Below are 15,393 nucleotides of genomic sequence, written 5' to 3' on the forward strand. Positions count from 1 at the left end.
GCCAAGGGTGTTCTTCTAACCTACCGCGAAGGATTCCTGTCTATATTTTTCCCGACGAGAAATATATATAGGACACCACCAACCACCACCACCACCCAAATTAGCCTAAGCTATCAATACGGGCAGAAGAAAAAAAAACAAAAAACAGACGGCCCAAAAAGTCCTGGACTCTCGTCTTTTGGTATTTTCTTTGGCCAGCCTCCCCGCCGCTGCCGCCAGGACTTGAATGGGGCTCGCACGGGTCCCACGGATTCTTCGCTCAGCACACGCCGTATAGGAAGAGCAGCGCAGCTATAGGGAGAAACGCGCGCTATATATGTGTAATATATTTATACACGTAGGTATATATATATATATATAAAGAGGAGGAGGTCAGCACGTAGATGGATAAATACGACGGAAAATGGAGAAGAGAGAAGAGGAAAAAGAAAAAAAAAAAGTCTATAGTGATTAAAAGGCCATCACGAGCTCTCTCTCTCGCAGGGCAGCATCTGTGTGTATAGGTATTCGGCGGGAATTTAAATCGAAACAGGTCCGCGCTCGAGAGCTCTTTTTTTTTTCCCCCAACCAACTTCATCATTCATACAGCCCTCCTCTTCCTCCTTCGAGGCTTGATTTGCATACATAGACATTTTTTCTTTCTCCCAAATTCTTCTCTCTCCCTACCGACCCCGGCCGTGGGTGTGTAACAGAATGCGTGTGTGTGTGTAGGAGAGCGTGCGCCAGATAGACCATCTCTCCTGGCTTCACTCTTCCCAAAACATCATAAAGCATCTCTGGGAATCATGGGGAATTCATCAATCGGCAAAGGGGGAAACAAATTCAGAAGCTTGGAATGCTGTTGGAGCCAACAATGAACTATCGTTGGTGTAGTAGTAGTTATCCCTCGAGGAGGACGTTCTCTCTTGTGTTTTATACGGTTGGTAGTAGTAGTAGTAGCAGTTTGGATGAAATAGTAGCCCATTGAAAGAGCCTTTTCATTGGCTCAAGAGCAAGTCAATCGAGGAACTCGCAATTGTCCAAGCAACTTAAGCCGCGAAAAAAATAAAAATAAAATAAAAAAAAGGAGCAACAAACAACCGAAACGGGCAATCAAAAGGCATCCAGCGACACGCTAAAGAGATTTCAATTGAGACTTTTGCCCTTAATAATAATCAACGGAAAAAAGTGCTTAATAAGACGGGCGTCTCGAATTCGCCAGCGACAACAAGGAAATGCTTTTCACAATGCGACGACGACGACTTGGAATATATCTAGAAAAGCGCTTTGTAGTACAGTCGAGTCAAGTCTAGCGTGTCAAACACGGGCAATTAGTGCCGTGTTAAAAGGATCTAGCTTCTCTCTAATCCCAAGGATGTCGAAGAAATAGAGAAACAAAACGAAAAAAGGAAAAGAAAATAAAGAAAAGCCTCTGAAGTGAGTCTGTAACACGATGATGTTGTTCACTTGACACCATTGACGCGCGGGCCCGAGAGAGAGAGAAAAAGAAGAAGTTGGAGAGAATAATAAAAGAGACAAGGTGCGATTTTTACGCTACGGTCTCTCTCTCTCTCTTATTCTTTTTCTTCTAATGCCCATTTTTCTTTTCTCCATCTTCTTCTTTTTGAAACAACATTCAGCGTAATCACTTGACCTCTTACAACGCCCGACCCGCTGTCCTTAATCGCTGCCCCATGGTTGTGTGTACGTCATCTCTTGAAAGACTTGACACACAACGACTCTCTTCTTCTTCTTCTTCTTCTTCTTTTTTCAAGATGGATCAAGAAAAAGAAGAAGAAGAAGGAAAGACATTGAAATAACGTGGAACTGGCTGAGCTATAGAATAATGGCGTGCAGAGAGGTGCGGGCTGTGATGCGATCGCGGGACTGTGGGTCCTCTTGTGTACAACCGTTCGTGTTATACAAGACGCCTAATGGGTATTTAAACGGGGTCCGGGTGTGTGTGTGTGTGTGTGTGTGTGTACGTGAAGCCGCCGTTTGCCGCTGCTGCTGCTGCTGCCAGGGGATCGGCACTGGCCCACATAATCTGGCAGTCCCGCAATCTTTTATCGCTAAATAGCTCAAGCACGAACTACGAAAATGTGTACGAATCAATGAACTTTCCCGCCCGTCAAGAAAGAGCTAGGCATTCCTCGCCCCTTCGCATCTGATCGACTACAAGCGATTGTATAACCAGATAACATTCATTCTTCTTCTCATTCTTCTCTTTCTTTTAGGAGAAAGAAAGAAATCAAGAAAAGGACCAACAGGTGGTGTCATGATTCATTTAATGAAGCGCATGAAATGCTCCGCGGTCTCGGACATTGGCTCCACTTTCTAGAAAGTTGCCAACTCGCAAATGACCGTACGGAGAGAAAAAGCAGAAAAGACGCACTTTTGAAAGAAACACAATTTTCTGACCTGTGGACTTTGGACGAAATGAAAAAACAAAAACAAAAAACGGGAATTTGCCTGTGCAGAGTTGAAAGGGGAAAAATAAAAGAAGAACACAACGGGCTTTGACATGGCTAGAAAAAGGTGACCTGATTTCGATAAACACATGTAAACGGCCGGAAACCTCAAAGAGTTAACGACAGTTCCGGGGTCTCTCTCTTTTCTTTCGTTGCCCCTTCAATTTAGAAAAGTAAAAAAAAAAAAAATTATTTTCCAAACGTTCGAACATGCACACATATTCTCTATCTCTCTCTCGCCTGGTGTTAAATGTGGCACAGAAAACACCCAGAAAAAAAAAGGGCTATTTGAGGTTTTTTCTTCTTGAAAAAACGAACGGCGTACGGCCTCTAAAGACGCTATAAAAGGTCAAAGTTGAGCCAAGGCAACAAATCATCCAGTGGAGTGTGTATATAGACACACACACACATCTCTCGCAGTCGATTGCTTATCTCTCTCCAGTCTCCGGATAAAAACATTTTTTTTTTTTTTTTTTTTGTGAACTGTTTTCTTCCTTAGAGCCGTTTTGGTATTTATTCCGTCAAGTCGATCGTCTGGAGGGAGCCAGAAGAGGATTTGAATATAAATCCCGTAGACTCCTTTTAAGGAGAGCGGATAGAGAGAGAGAGAGAGAGAGAGAGAGACGTGTTGTGTGTGTCTATATAGAAAAAGAGATTATGACACAAGGCGAGGTTATTCTTTTTATATGTTATCCAGAGTGCCATATCGATGGAAAGAGAAGAAGAAGAAGCGGATGAAAAATAGGAGACAAACAAACAGTTTCCCTTTTCACTGCCTGTACGATCGAGTCCCCCCACACACACACATTGATGGATTGGTTTTTTCATTCCCAAAGAGATTTCGGATTTGTGGCTTCGAGATGACGATCGCATCCAGGGGGAACCGTTAAGATCAAAATAATAAAAATAATAAAAAAGAGTCGCGGTAATATAAATAGAGAAAGTGGCACCGCGGCACTTGCGTGTCTGCGTGATCCGTGGAGAAATGACGGAACCAAGTAGGGAGCGGTAGTTTCTGTTGATTAGAAGAGATTGTCGTTGATTAGTTGGGATTCGCCAGCCGAGCGTGATTTATTAAGAGCGCGTCTTTTTACCCGACGCTCCTTGTTGTTGTTGTCCTTGTCATTTTCTTTTCCTCCCCAGCTGCGCGCCCTGACAATCCCATCTTCCGCAGCTAATTCGATGGACTCTCTGTCATCAGTTTGTCCTGTCGCTAACCATATGTATCGATTGCCTTGGCAAAGCACAGAGATGGGTCCCGGCCCGGGCCGCCTGGGCCGTTTCAATCAGCAGTAGTTGGAGCCTCTCGCGCGCGCGCGCGCGCAACTTTCAATTGGCTTTCGAAACTTTGGATGCCAATCGATATATTCAAATCGGAAAATAAAATCCTAAAAATAGCGGTCCTAACAAAGTGTGTGTGGGGATATACATATAGGGATACCAAATAGGACACGCCGTGTGTCGATATCTCATTACCCAAAAGGGGGAATCCATCAAATGCTTCTTATATTTCTATCGCCAAGTCGTGATTGATTCTCTCTCTCTCTTACCTGGTGGTCTATAGAGAGACAGACCCACTCTCTCTCTCTCATGGCTCTGCAATATAAACGGTGCCAAAAGGTGTTGACCCCGGGACGGCAAATATTTCATCATCATAAAACAAAAAAAAAACAAAGAGAGATAGATTCGACCGCAAAGACATAAAAATGATACGGCCTCTCCATCCATCCATTTGCCTTTCCAAATAAAATAAATAAAGATCTATTAAACAAGAGTCAGGTATCCTCATCAAAGATAGAGAGCTCTAAGCGCACGGCTATGGAGAGCAATGAAAAAAAGAAGAAGATTCCGGGACTCGCATCAGCCATCCGGATGGAGTTACATCACGTACCACCTCGACGTGGCTCGGAATAAAAAAGAAGAGAGAGAGAAAACGATTGGCTTAACACAAGTAATGACGAACGACGGGGACTTTTTCTTCTTCTTCTCCTTTTCAAACAGAAAATACCAAGAAGAAGAACAATGCCAGTCGTCGCCCCCCTTTACTCGGATGGGAGATATCCATCTACGATTTTCAATAGGGTTCTCCTCGGATGGCATCTAAAGCGGATTGATTTTCTTAAACGTCTCTACGTTTACAAGCCGATGAAAAAGAGAGAGAGAAAAAGAAAATTTCATCAAATATAACATCAGAGGGCAAATAACGCAGAGACCCTTCCACCGGACGGGCATTTTGGGGGTCCGGTCTTTCGTCAAGGGCCGGCCATCACGTTCCATCTCTCATGGTTCCGCTCCATTATACACGACACTGTCGGTGCGTCTCGTATTTTTTCTTCCCCTCCATTTCTTCCGTCGTCTTTCAAATATACTGTAAATCAATAGAAAAAGTATTCTCCGAATGGATTGGCCGACACTGCGCCAGCGCGAGCCACACGGAGCATTCCGATGGAGGTAGAAAAACACAACATGTATATAAATTGTTGGAGAAAGAATCCCAAAAGAAGAATGGAATGAGAGAGAGAAAAGGTCCGTGTCTCTTAAACAACAACGCGCTATCTTTGTGTGTATGTGTAGGGGTGTTTTTGGCTGCTGCTGCTGCTGCTAGCTGCCACCGCCCTCCTCTTTCCTACTGGCCAGAAGAGTGCGTGATATTCTCTCTTCTTATTCTTCTTTTCTCAGCCCCCCGCGACGCTCTATAATAACCCATGGATCCTCCGTAATCGCAACATCGAACCGTCTTTTTATTTTATATTTTTTTTCAAAAAAAAAGAATAAGAGAACATACACACATACTCAAACAAACGCCGCGCGCCGTATAGTCCCGAGGCCGCCTCTGTAACAAATTGTCGTCACGAACCGGCCGACCGGACCCTCAAGGATTGAAAGATTTCCCCTCAACCCGAAGAAATCCATCATTTGTTGAGATGAGATGGCGGAATTCTTTATTTTTCTACTTTGGTCGCTTCCATCCGTTTTTCTCTCTGCTTCGATTGAGAGGAAATTGCCAATGACATCCGCAAGGGAAAATGACAACATTCTCACCGGGTCGAAATATGACATTTCCTCATTAATCAGCTGCTGCAAGGCAACTTCCACACATCACGTCATCGCCAAAAGGGTGGAGTCGTCGCCCGTGTGTGTTAGGCTTAGTCATCATTTGCTCGTTGCCTTTCAGAGCTCTCGCTCAAGAGAGTTTGTTTCCACCCTGAAATCTCTGTAATAACCAACAACAACCTACTATAGCCGAAATGGATTTTTACTACGACCGTAAGTCGACCAACCCCCCATCACCGAGCTTGGCACTCTCTCTCTCTCTCCGGAGATCGTCATCTTGAATTGGTGGTGGTGGTGCCCTCTTGCGACCTATACGACCCCATCTCTCCCCCCTCCACCATCACCAGATGTAAACACCATCAACATTTCTTTTGGCTTCTTTTTTTCTTAGCTCATACTTTTCAATAGTCTTTTTTGATCATTTAAATTTAAAAAACGACTAGGGCGCATCTGGTGTTGAAGAGCGGCATCGAATAACGGGTCTGTGTATACACACACAAGGAATAAACAAGATCGAATCAGCATCTTTCCTATATTTTTACCCTCGACTTTTGTGTGTTATCTGTGTCCCCTCTTCTTCTTCTTCCTAGTCGAGGAGGGAGCAAAACTATTTTCCTGGTAGTGCCACGACAAAGAGTCGCAACAAGAATCTTTTTTCCTATTAGACGTTAGTTGTCCAAACTTGGGGCTCTTTTGTGCTGCTCACCTCCTTCAAATAGCTGTAAAATGTGATAACGTTACGTTTTTTTCTCTTCCGTGACTCGTTTTTCTTTGAACGATAATACGTCCAATCATTTGATTAAAAAACTTCCACCCGGTTAGAGTTGCACCAATGGTATTTACCCGACTGAACAAATAAAACAAGTTTTTGTGGGTGAATTCTTCACTATTTCCTCGGCTGAATGATTTACGGAGGAGTTGAGAGAATAATTGATCCCACCGCGGGAAGGGAGACCTTTCCCACAAAAAGGGATAATGAAAAAGAAAAAAACCAGATCAGGGACAACTAGTACTACTAATTAGGATGAAACGGCCATTCCGCTGGGCGATGAGCTTTTCCTTCCCAAAAACGGAAAGAGAAAAAGAAGAAATTTGCTTACCCATCAGTGCATTCGTTGTACAATCTGCGGTAATTGACGATATTGACGGGCGATGACGAGGATGATGAGGATGTCGCTCCCGATGTGGGGATCAAAGATGCCGGGTTTGTGATGGACGACGACGTGGCCTGCCTTCTCATCGTCCCGACGTCCGGCGGCGCCGGGACAATCAAGCGCATACTCTTCTCGACGAATTTTCTTTTTCCACGAATAGTTTTCCTTCCTTTTAAAAAAATCCGACTCGACTTGCAATGAATTCCTAATTTGTCTTTGGTTTGTCTACTTTTTCCGATTGGCCTTAAACTGCCCTCCACTCTCTGATCAAACAACGATGCCACTAACTCATCATTTATCATATGCTATGCAGTATGCAGCACAAAACTCACGAGGGGTGCCAAGTGCCATAAGCACGCGCGCGCGCCTTACTGTCGAAAAAATATTCAACCGCCAACAACAAGCAACACATGCACTGCACGAACACGTATAAACACGGGGGCGCAGCAATCACGCCGCTAGATGGCATTTGCGCACAAAAGAATTCCGAGACAGAGAGAGCCACGATATTCGACACAACCATTCGCGCCGGCTGCAGCGAGCGAACTGAACTGAGAAAGAAAATCTTTTTCTCTCTCTCCCTCCTCTGAGCATATCTATATAGCTCTCTCCCCCTCTTGCACGTTGGCCACCAGAGGGCCAAGGAAACCCAAAAAATTATGTATAACTTTCGATTGTTGTTGCTCAAAAAAACCGTCATCCCAAGGAATTAATGAGCGATGTGTGATTATATTACAATGAGCCTCATCCAGAGTCCTCCCTCGTGGGATATGACGGTCGGAAAAAAAAGAGCGATGGACCCAGCAGCACGTCTCAGTCGGTTTCATTGACTCTGTCTGTGTTGTGTGTGTGAGTGTGTGGCGAAATATATTTAGTCGGTTCACTTTCAGACATTCAGATATTTTTCACGAAATAACTCGAGAATACGACCTTTTTTTATACATTTGTCATGCAAACAAATACAATATTTTTTATTTCAAGTTAAAAAAGTTAAAAAGGAAAAAAAAAAAGAAATGGGTTGGGTTCGTTTTTCGGGGTTATCTGCCAGCATCCGCTTCTGGGTGCATATGGCGCGTCTGTGTTTTCTAGTTTTATTTTGTTTTTTTTTTCCCTCCATTTTTTCGGTTGGCTCCCGCGTGTGGTTGGAACCGATTATAAAAACTGGAAACATGTTGAGCCGCGCTTTGACTCTCTCTATACATATTGACTGGATTATCACATCACATATATCCAAGTGTGTATGTGTGTGGATGTGTGTCTCGTGTTGTTGGCGTTTTTCTGAATCCGGCTAGCAGCTCCATTTCCAGCGGGAGCTTATAACACAGTTGCGTCAAACGAGCGACACCAGCCGGGGGATCTCGGACCGTCGTGAACCGATTATCTTTTTTTTTTCTACTTTTATTCCTTCTCTGTGTGGAATGGATAATGTACACACATGACGACAGAGCTATAGCTCGAATGGCTGGCGAGCTTCGCGTTACTTATGCATTCGAAATTCCGAGATCCCCGCTGTTGATCGTCGCCAAACCCCGATGAAAACGACCGAGTCGTTGATACATAATCCCAGCAACCAGTCCCGACCGAACCGACGAGGTGTAGACTTCGTTCTATACAAGGAGGCCTCTCACTTTTGTTCAACAGTTGAGAGGGGGAAGAAAAAAAAATAACCTAGACCGAGCCCCTTTTTCTCTGACGACTCCACCTTTTATCCACTTCATATATTTGAGTTGGGTATTTAACATGTCGTTTGATTACAAGCAGCTCGCAAAGGATGGCCTCGATTTTTTCGTACATTTCTTTTATTTAAAAAAATATATAAATGTGTTGGTTTCTATTTCTCGCTTTTTATTTTTTTTTTTTTTACTTTTGAAAAATTTTCTGTTCGCGCCCGGAACTTGATGGATGGGACCGGGTCGAATAAATAGAGAGGGCGAGTTTCACTCTCACTCGGCCGCGGCCAGCACAACTCTGACACACACGGCAGCGTGTTGTTTGCTGTGGCAATGTGTGACGCTTTCGCCTTTGGGCCAACCCCCCCGCTGGTCGCCTGGGTTTACTTTTCTTCACCGCGCGCTTTTTGATCATGATGAACTACCACCGACACACAACCCCACCGCGTCCATCGCGGGGCCCACGGTAATACGTCGTGAATTCACAGCTCCGGGCCCCATTTCTGATTCACTTGCTCGTTTTTCTATATTATTCCGTTCGTCTCTTATATCACACAGACAGACAAACACACGAAGGAGGCATCAACTACCGTTTCTGTGTATACATCACAGTAGGGGCCTCCTTCTTCCCATCTCTCGCCATTTTTATCCACACCCGACCGTTTTGTCTTTTTTTCGGTTTCCCATTTTTCGGTTGTTTCGAATCAGATAGTGCCGTGCAGGCTCTGATCATTCGATCCGCTATATGGGAGCCAGCATCTACCTACTATATCTGGTGAGTTTTTGTGCCTATGGGTGATGTTGTTGCGCGGACATTGTAAAACAGGCAACAACGTAAGACGAGAAAGGGAACAATCAAAAGAATAAATATATAAGAAGAAAGCAACGAGAAAAAATAAAAGGAAAATGGAAACGGCTGCAATGTGAGAAGCGGACAAGTGCTCTTGTGTGCTAGGGTTCCTTGACTGTGCCATTGTACTGCCCCACCCACCAGCCCCCCTTATACTTATACTTACTACTAAACTACTCAACAGTATAATAGAGGATAGTAATAACGCGAGCTATGATCTGATTGCTGGGGCTTGGCATCAAACATTTATCCCCCCCATCAGCACTTTTTAACAAGTCTCCAGTTGTATTATATACCATGCCCTTCTCTTCCTTCTTTTTTCTTCTTTCTTATCAATTATTCCCTTGATGCGATGCAGTGATACGTAGTCTGATTGGATTTTGATTTCACGTTCGCCAAATAGGAACCACCACCACAACAACAACTCACAGGAAAACAATAAAACACGCGAGGGGGGGAAACAGCTATAAGGTCGATAACCGGTTTCCACTTTCGCAACTTTCGCCCAACACAAATTATATTCCTTATCTCAATCATCCGAATTTATATGAATTTTTTTCTCTCTCGTTCTTCTGTGTCGACAACCAAATTTTCTCCTAGGCAAAAATTTATGTTTTTCAGGTTCTTTTTTTTTTTCTTCTTCTCGACTTTAATGGCCGAACGAGTGGATGGCGCGGACGAGGGTAGAAAAAAGGAAGGAAAAAACTGTACATAGAAATAAAAGCGGAAAAGACTCGCCCAAATCTAATGGGTCTCCATTATCGTTGCTTTGAACGGGGGAGGAGTCGTTTCAATTTGTTCCGTGTAGTGATCTCGCGCAAGAGAGAAATGGAAAGGAAGAGCTGGCCCCCATGGTGGGCAGCCTTGCGCATATTGTTATTACACAGACAGAGAGACAGGGAAACGTCGCCATTACGATTATCATTAGCCGTGAAGGCGCGCACAGTCAGTTTATGTAAGGGTATATGGTGTTGTTGTACTCTGGTGTGTACACTTTCAGCTTCTCAAAAAGCTCGTCGCTGTTATGTTTTATTACACTCAAAGAACCAAATTCCAGATGCGTGGCCTTCTCCCACTCAATTCTGCTCTGGCAACTTTGTTTCATACGAAATCTCTTAACAATCAAAGTATTCAAAATAAAAACACGAAGACATGGTTCAAGGCAGCGGCAACCGAGTCGGGAGAGATTTGGTGGCTTATTCAACAGCAGCTAGACGACCTCTGACCTTTTCCCGAAGGCGGCAGCAGCAACAAATGCGTGCAACATTCCCCAAATCTCTCGACATGACACTTGCATCTGCAAAACTTTCCCTCTTATCATTCATCTTTTCTCACTCGTTTTTTAGTTTTATTTTTTTCCAGTTTTTTGTTGATTTGTCCTTCCCAGCAGTATGAATTCAATTTTGTCAAATTCCACTTGAACGATTGAAGCGCTCGGTAATTGCGTAACTTATTCCCCGGCTCCACTTTCCCATTTTCAGCGGGTGCCTATTTTTTATCCACTCCTGGAAAGCGCATATATTGCCTACGGCTATATAAATGATTAAAAATTCAGCCAACTCTTTCTCCAAGACACTCAGCTGTATACTGAAATGTCATTAAGATTAATCGATACTACATCTTCCTTAATTTTTGAGAGGAATCAAATCAAAGGAAAAAAGACGGCTTCTTCTTCTCCTTCCACATCAGCCGAAAGAAGAAGAGTGCTAGTGTGCTAGTAGTAGTATATAGCTATAAAAGCTCTAGGGAGAGAGAGAGAGAGAGGCGGTGTTAAAAGGCCAGGGCCGCGCCGACACCCTTGCGAGTTGCGACCGCTAATGAATGACGAGTGGAAGACAGATATAGCCCCTATATAGACCCCATCAGCCATGGCGTGTCCAGTCGGCGGTATATCTCTCTAGGCTACATACTCCCTCGTCTCTCAAATATACAGACACATCCAAACATATGCGCTCTATAGTTGGCCGTTAAACTTGAACTTATAAAAAGACAACTGGAGAACAAGAGAGACGAGAAGTTTTCACAGTAGTACGCGGCTATACAGCTCGGCGACCCATGCAGAATTTGCTAATTCCATCACGTCTATTTGACGCTGTATTTAGTTGTTCTCCCGGCGCGCACTCTACTACTAGCTCTCAAAAGAATTCTGGTATTCTTGACGCTCATGTCGAGAGATTCCTACTTGATTGGATGCAGCAGGCGACGCTGGGGCTTGCACATCATTTCATTTCTCTGTCTCTCTCTCTCGCTGGACTGTGTTGAAAAGAGAAACGAAAAAAAAAAGAAGAGAGCCGACACACACAAACACACAGGGACATAAAAGACATCTTTCTAATGAAGGTGCTGCTGCTGCCTTACAATCCATGCGGCAGAGTCAACGGCAGCTGTTAACAGTTCAACTCTCCACATGTAATTAAAAAACGAAAAAAGAAGAAACGAAATGGGTAGGAGAAGAAGAAAAAAAGAGAATCAGAAGGGAAGAAGAAGAAATCACAGCAAATATAGACAATATACTAGGTAGTGTCAGAATCAAAGAAAAGAAAAAGGAGAAACGGTAGGAAAATACGAGACAAATGAATTCATTTTTTGTTGTTGGCCGAACAAAGTGACGGAGAGAGCCCGTCTGTTTTTCACGGTAGAGCGTTTTACGTAGAACATTTGTATATTGTTTGATGCATTCTATATAGCCAGTGTCTTTTTTAAATTTAAAAAAAACCCGCCGAGCTAAAACATTTGAAAACAGAAAAATTCCTCGTCTTTGAACGAGTTTAATGAACTTGCGTCATCCGATCCAAAAATTGTTCAATTTGTTTATGTTTTTGAAATGATTGGCGAGATTGTTCAATTCGATTCTTTTGCTCTTTATACTGTCGTCGTCCTATATTAGACGTTGTTTGTTTCTGTATATACCTTTCAAATTGATTTTTTTTTTCTTCGGGGGGAGAGAAAACAAAAATGTATTGCACGGAGCCCTCGCTCGAATAAACACTGATCAATACGAGCCTTTCATCTTGATTAACCAAACTGATTAAATAAGTGCTCTCATAGAGAAAAAGCGACGTCTTTGACATGTTTAGATTCGGCCCTTTTTTCTCTCTCGTTCTCGCTCGCCATACGGAGCTAAAAAAATGTCTCGGTTGGGTAAAAAGAAAAAAGGAAGAGTCAGACCAAATCAGTCCTCCATCTCCTATTTCTAGGGCTAGGCTAAAGAAAATAAAATCATCAACTTGTCAAGGGAAAAACGGAGCGCTGGGAGAATCAAACCAAAAAAAAAAAAAAGGGGAGAAGAAAAAAAAAAGGTTGAAAATTGTTTGTAAATACAAAGTGTATACCAATGGATATAGTGTATATACTAGCTCTTGAAGCTTCGGAGAAGAAGGAGAAAAAAGCAGCGGGATACCATCGAATATGGGGGGATGAAAGAGGAACGGAGACATCACAGCCAGGCAACTGAAATCCTTATTACATTTGAACCGTTTCACAGGGCGTGGGGGGGGGGGGGGGAACAAAAAAAAGAAAAAATCTCTCGGATTTCATCCGCCGCCCACATACAGAGTCGACAAAAAATAAAATGAACAACAAATAGAAAGATCGTGTGACAAACACGCCATCTATTGTGCGCTATGAAAAACGTTCGGAGAGGGAAAAGAAAAATAAATCGGACCTCCCAAAATCGATGTCAAAGTCTTACAAATATTTTGAAATTTTGTCGTCGAGTTGGGTGGTAAAAAAAGGTAGTTTTTTTTGGGGTGGGGGGAGGTGAAAAGTTAATAAAATATTTCTAAGGTTTCCTTTTTTTTCTATCATAGAGAGCCGAGCGGGATTCTCATTGGACTATCCGGTCGATGGATGTTTAACGCACCATCTCATTTTCTCTCTCGACTGATATTGACGTCATTCCAGCAGTTGATCAAACTGACATGATATGCTCAAGATCAATACCATCTCAGTACTACCTACTAAAATCGGGGGCCGGGTTTTGATACGGCCGTCGGTTATATAAGCTGTATATACCAGTCAGACATACGTATGCGGCTGGAATCGGCAATGGCGTTTCAAATTACCGATCGGTTGCCGAACCCTCGCTTACAAATCAATCAGCGAGATATAGATAGGCTCCCTTTGAAAAAAAAATAAAATAAATCTAGCTACTACTTGTGAGCGTTCAAGTTGTCGAGATTAGCTCAGCGGAATAGACGAAGAGTGCACACCGTTTGTTATTCAGTCTGAGAAACGAGTAGAGCGCATCGTCGTCTCTCTCTTTTTCTGAAATTTCCGTTTGTTGATTTGGTAGTCGCATATATAAAATAAGACTTTCTCCTGATGAATCGCTGGAATAATATTATGGGAGATATGGATTTCTTGCTCTGCCAAGGCCCCCCTCCCCATCAATGCAAAGGTTTCTTTCTCGGTTTTGGAAACCGTACCGTGCGGCGCGCGGCCGTAATATATCGGAATGCTGATGGGTTTCATCTCCCACGGTCATTGAATTTTCATGTAGATGCGTATAGCATAGTAGTCTCTACGCTAAAAGTTACTGCATAGGGGCGGATTCATTCTCTTCCGAATTTTTTCCGATGGAAAGTAAAAAAGAAAAAAAGTAAAAGGGGGGGGGGGGATGTCGTAAAACGAGAACGCAGCAGTGGCAGCTGCCAAAGAGAGCGAGAAAGAACAGAGCTAGAGAGAGAGAACGAAAAAGAAAAAAAGGGAGGAAACATATATAGAAAATAACCAGAGAAAAACTGCGGGGGGAATGATGAAGTAACCGAATGGCTAATGTGTCGAAGGCACGGCCGCCCAGCTACATGTACGAACGGATGGGGGGGGGGGGGGAAACAAAAAAATAACATCGCTGGGCTACTATACGGTCACGTCGGACATGGTGGAACGGGCATAGAGAAATTGGAAGGCACAGGAAAGGAAAGATCGATAGCTGTGTGCACACACATTCGAGAATGCCAAACGGTGAAAATAACCATCTATCCATCAACATTTGCTAAGCCTAGAAATGAAATCAAATGATTTTTTTGTTGTCTAGTCGACCAACGGCGACGAACGGACGAGGTACATCCAGGAGTGGGCGGCCATGGCCGTTTCTCTGGATTTTCTCTCTAGCTCATTTCGGGTTGCTGGAACGGAAATTCTTTTTAACTGGGCGGTACCTGCCGGTTAAGGGCGACGAAAGGACTTCCTTCCACCTCCATCCGGGCATCCGGTTCTCCAGAATGTTTTCTCTTATTACTCAAGCTCAACTTCGTTCTCTCTCTGCTGCCCAACTCCAATAGGGACTTTGAGTTTGAACTGGACGCTGATCACGTTTCACTCAAGTTACCGAGTTGTAGACACAAGCACCGCCGCCGCCGCCGCCGCCACACAAGGTAAAATATGGGAACCAAATTAACAGCAGCAGCAACACGAGTTGAGCATCATTAGATAATTGATGATGGTCGGTTACGTCGGGATTCTTTCACTCTCCAACTGTCTTACTTTTGAAGCTTAGACATGAAGCCTAGCCTAGACACTGTCATATCGAGATGTGAGTCGTTACCTCACAGATTTACCGGTAAGATAAAGTGCCCCGTTATCTCATACATGGCGACCGATATCAAAGTGTATAGAAAAGACAAAAGACTCGTGCAGCGGAAATGGTGCGATGAAATTTATCGTTGCATCACCTGACCCCCCCCCTCCCCCCCCCCCAGTCTATATTACGTGTCCGTTTATATTTTATCCCGTTTCTTTGGAACGGAGAACAATGAGGTCGATCTTTTTTTTTCGATCGGATCCATTCTCCGCTTTTGTGTGTCGTATGCAGAGATCGATATTTGTCGCCCCGATAGAAGCACATTTTCACCCATCGCAGAGATAGACGCGCGCGCTATCAGTGTATAGATATCAAACGGCCTAAAAAGACTCAAGTGATGGGAAGGTTGCCAACAACCTAGAAGAAGAACCCAAAAAACCGAGTGCGTCCTTCTCTCCCCTAGGAGAAGAATGAAAGTTTGGGGGGGTGGACATGAAAGCTTCGCGACGGCGGTGTAGATGCGCACCCTCTTGAAGCGACGCGACGCCAACCGGCCCAGCACTGATGAATAGAATGCGATGGCAATCAAGCCCTCGTTGTCGCCCAGCTCTACTTTTCCCCTCATCCTATACTCTCTATCTCTCCTTCTCTTGTCTTTCTTGTCTCTACTGTCTGACCCGCCCGTCTTTCT

At 43.8% G+C, this 15,393-nt stretch overlaps 1 protein-coding gene across 4 annotated transcripts in view; it reads right to left on the reverse strand.

Moving 5' to 3' along the window:
• The window catches only part of LOC124329000 (rap1 GTPase-activating protein 1-like), a 52,473-nt gene that overhangs the window by 27,753 nt on the left and 9,327 nt on the right, over window positions 1–15,393 (reverse strand). Inside the window, exon 1 of one of the 4 annotated variants that reach the window (XM_046787887.1) lies at window positions 14,341–14,674. The exons of 2 other annotated variants lie outside the window; for them this stretch is intronic. In XM_046787887.1, the coding sequence (XP_046643843.1) occupies window positions 14,341–14,390 (50 nt within the window). In that variant the 5' untranslated portion in view covers window positions 14,391–14,674. Of the gene's footprint in view, window positions 1–6,604; window positions 7,208–14,340; window positions 14,675–15,393 lie in introns of those variants that run through there. One more of the 4 variants, XM_046787886.1, reaches the window with a different exon arrangement.

The sequence above is a fragment of the Daphnia pulicaria genome, chromosome 3 (assembly GCF_021234035.1).
Source record: "Daphnia pulicaria isolate SC F1-1A chromosome 3, SC_F0-13Bv2, whole genome shotgun sequence".
NCBI lineage: Eukaryota > Metazoa > Arthropoda > Branchiopoda > Diplostraca > Daphniidae > Daphnia > Daphnia pulicaria.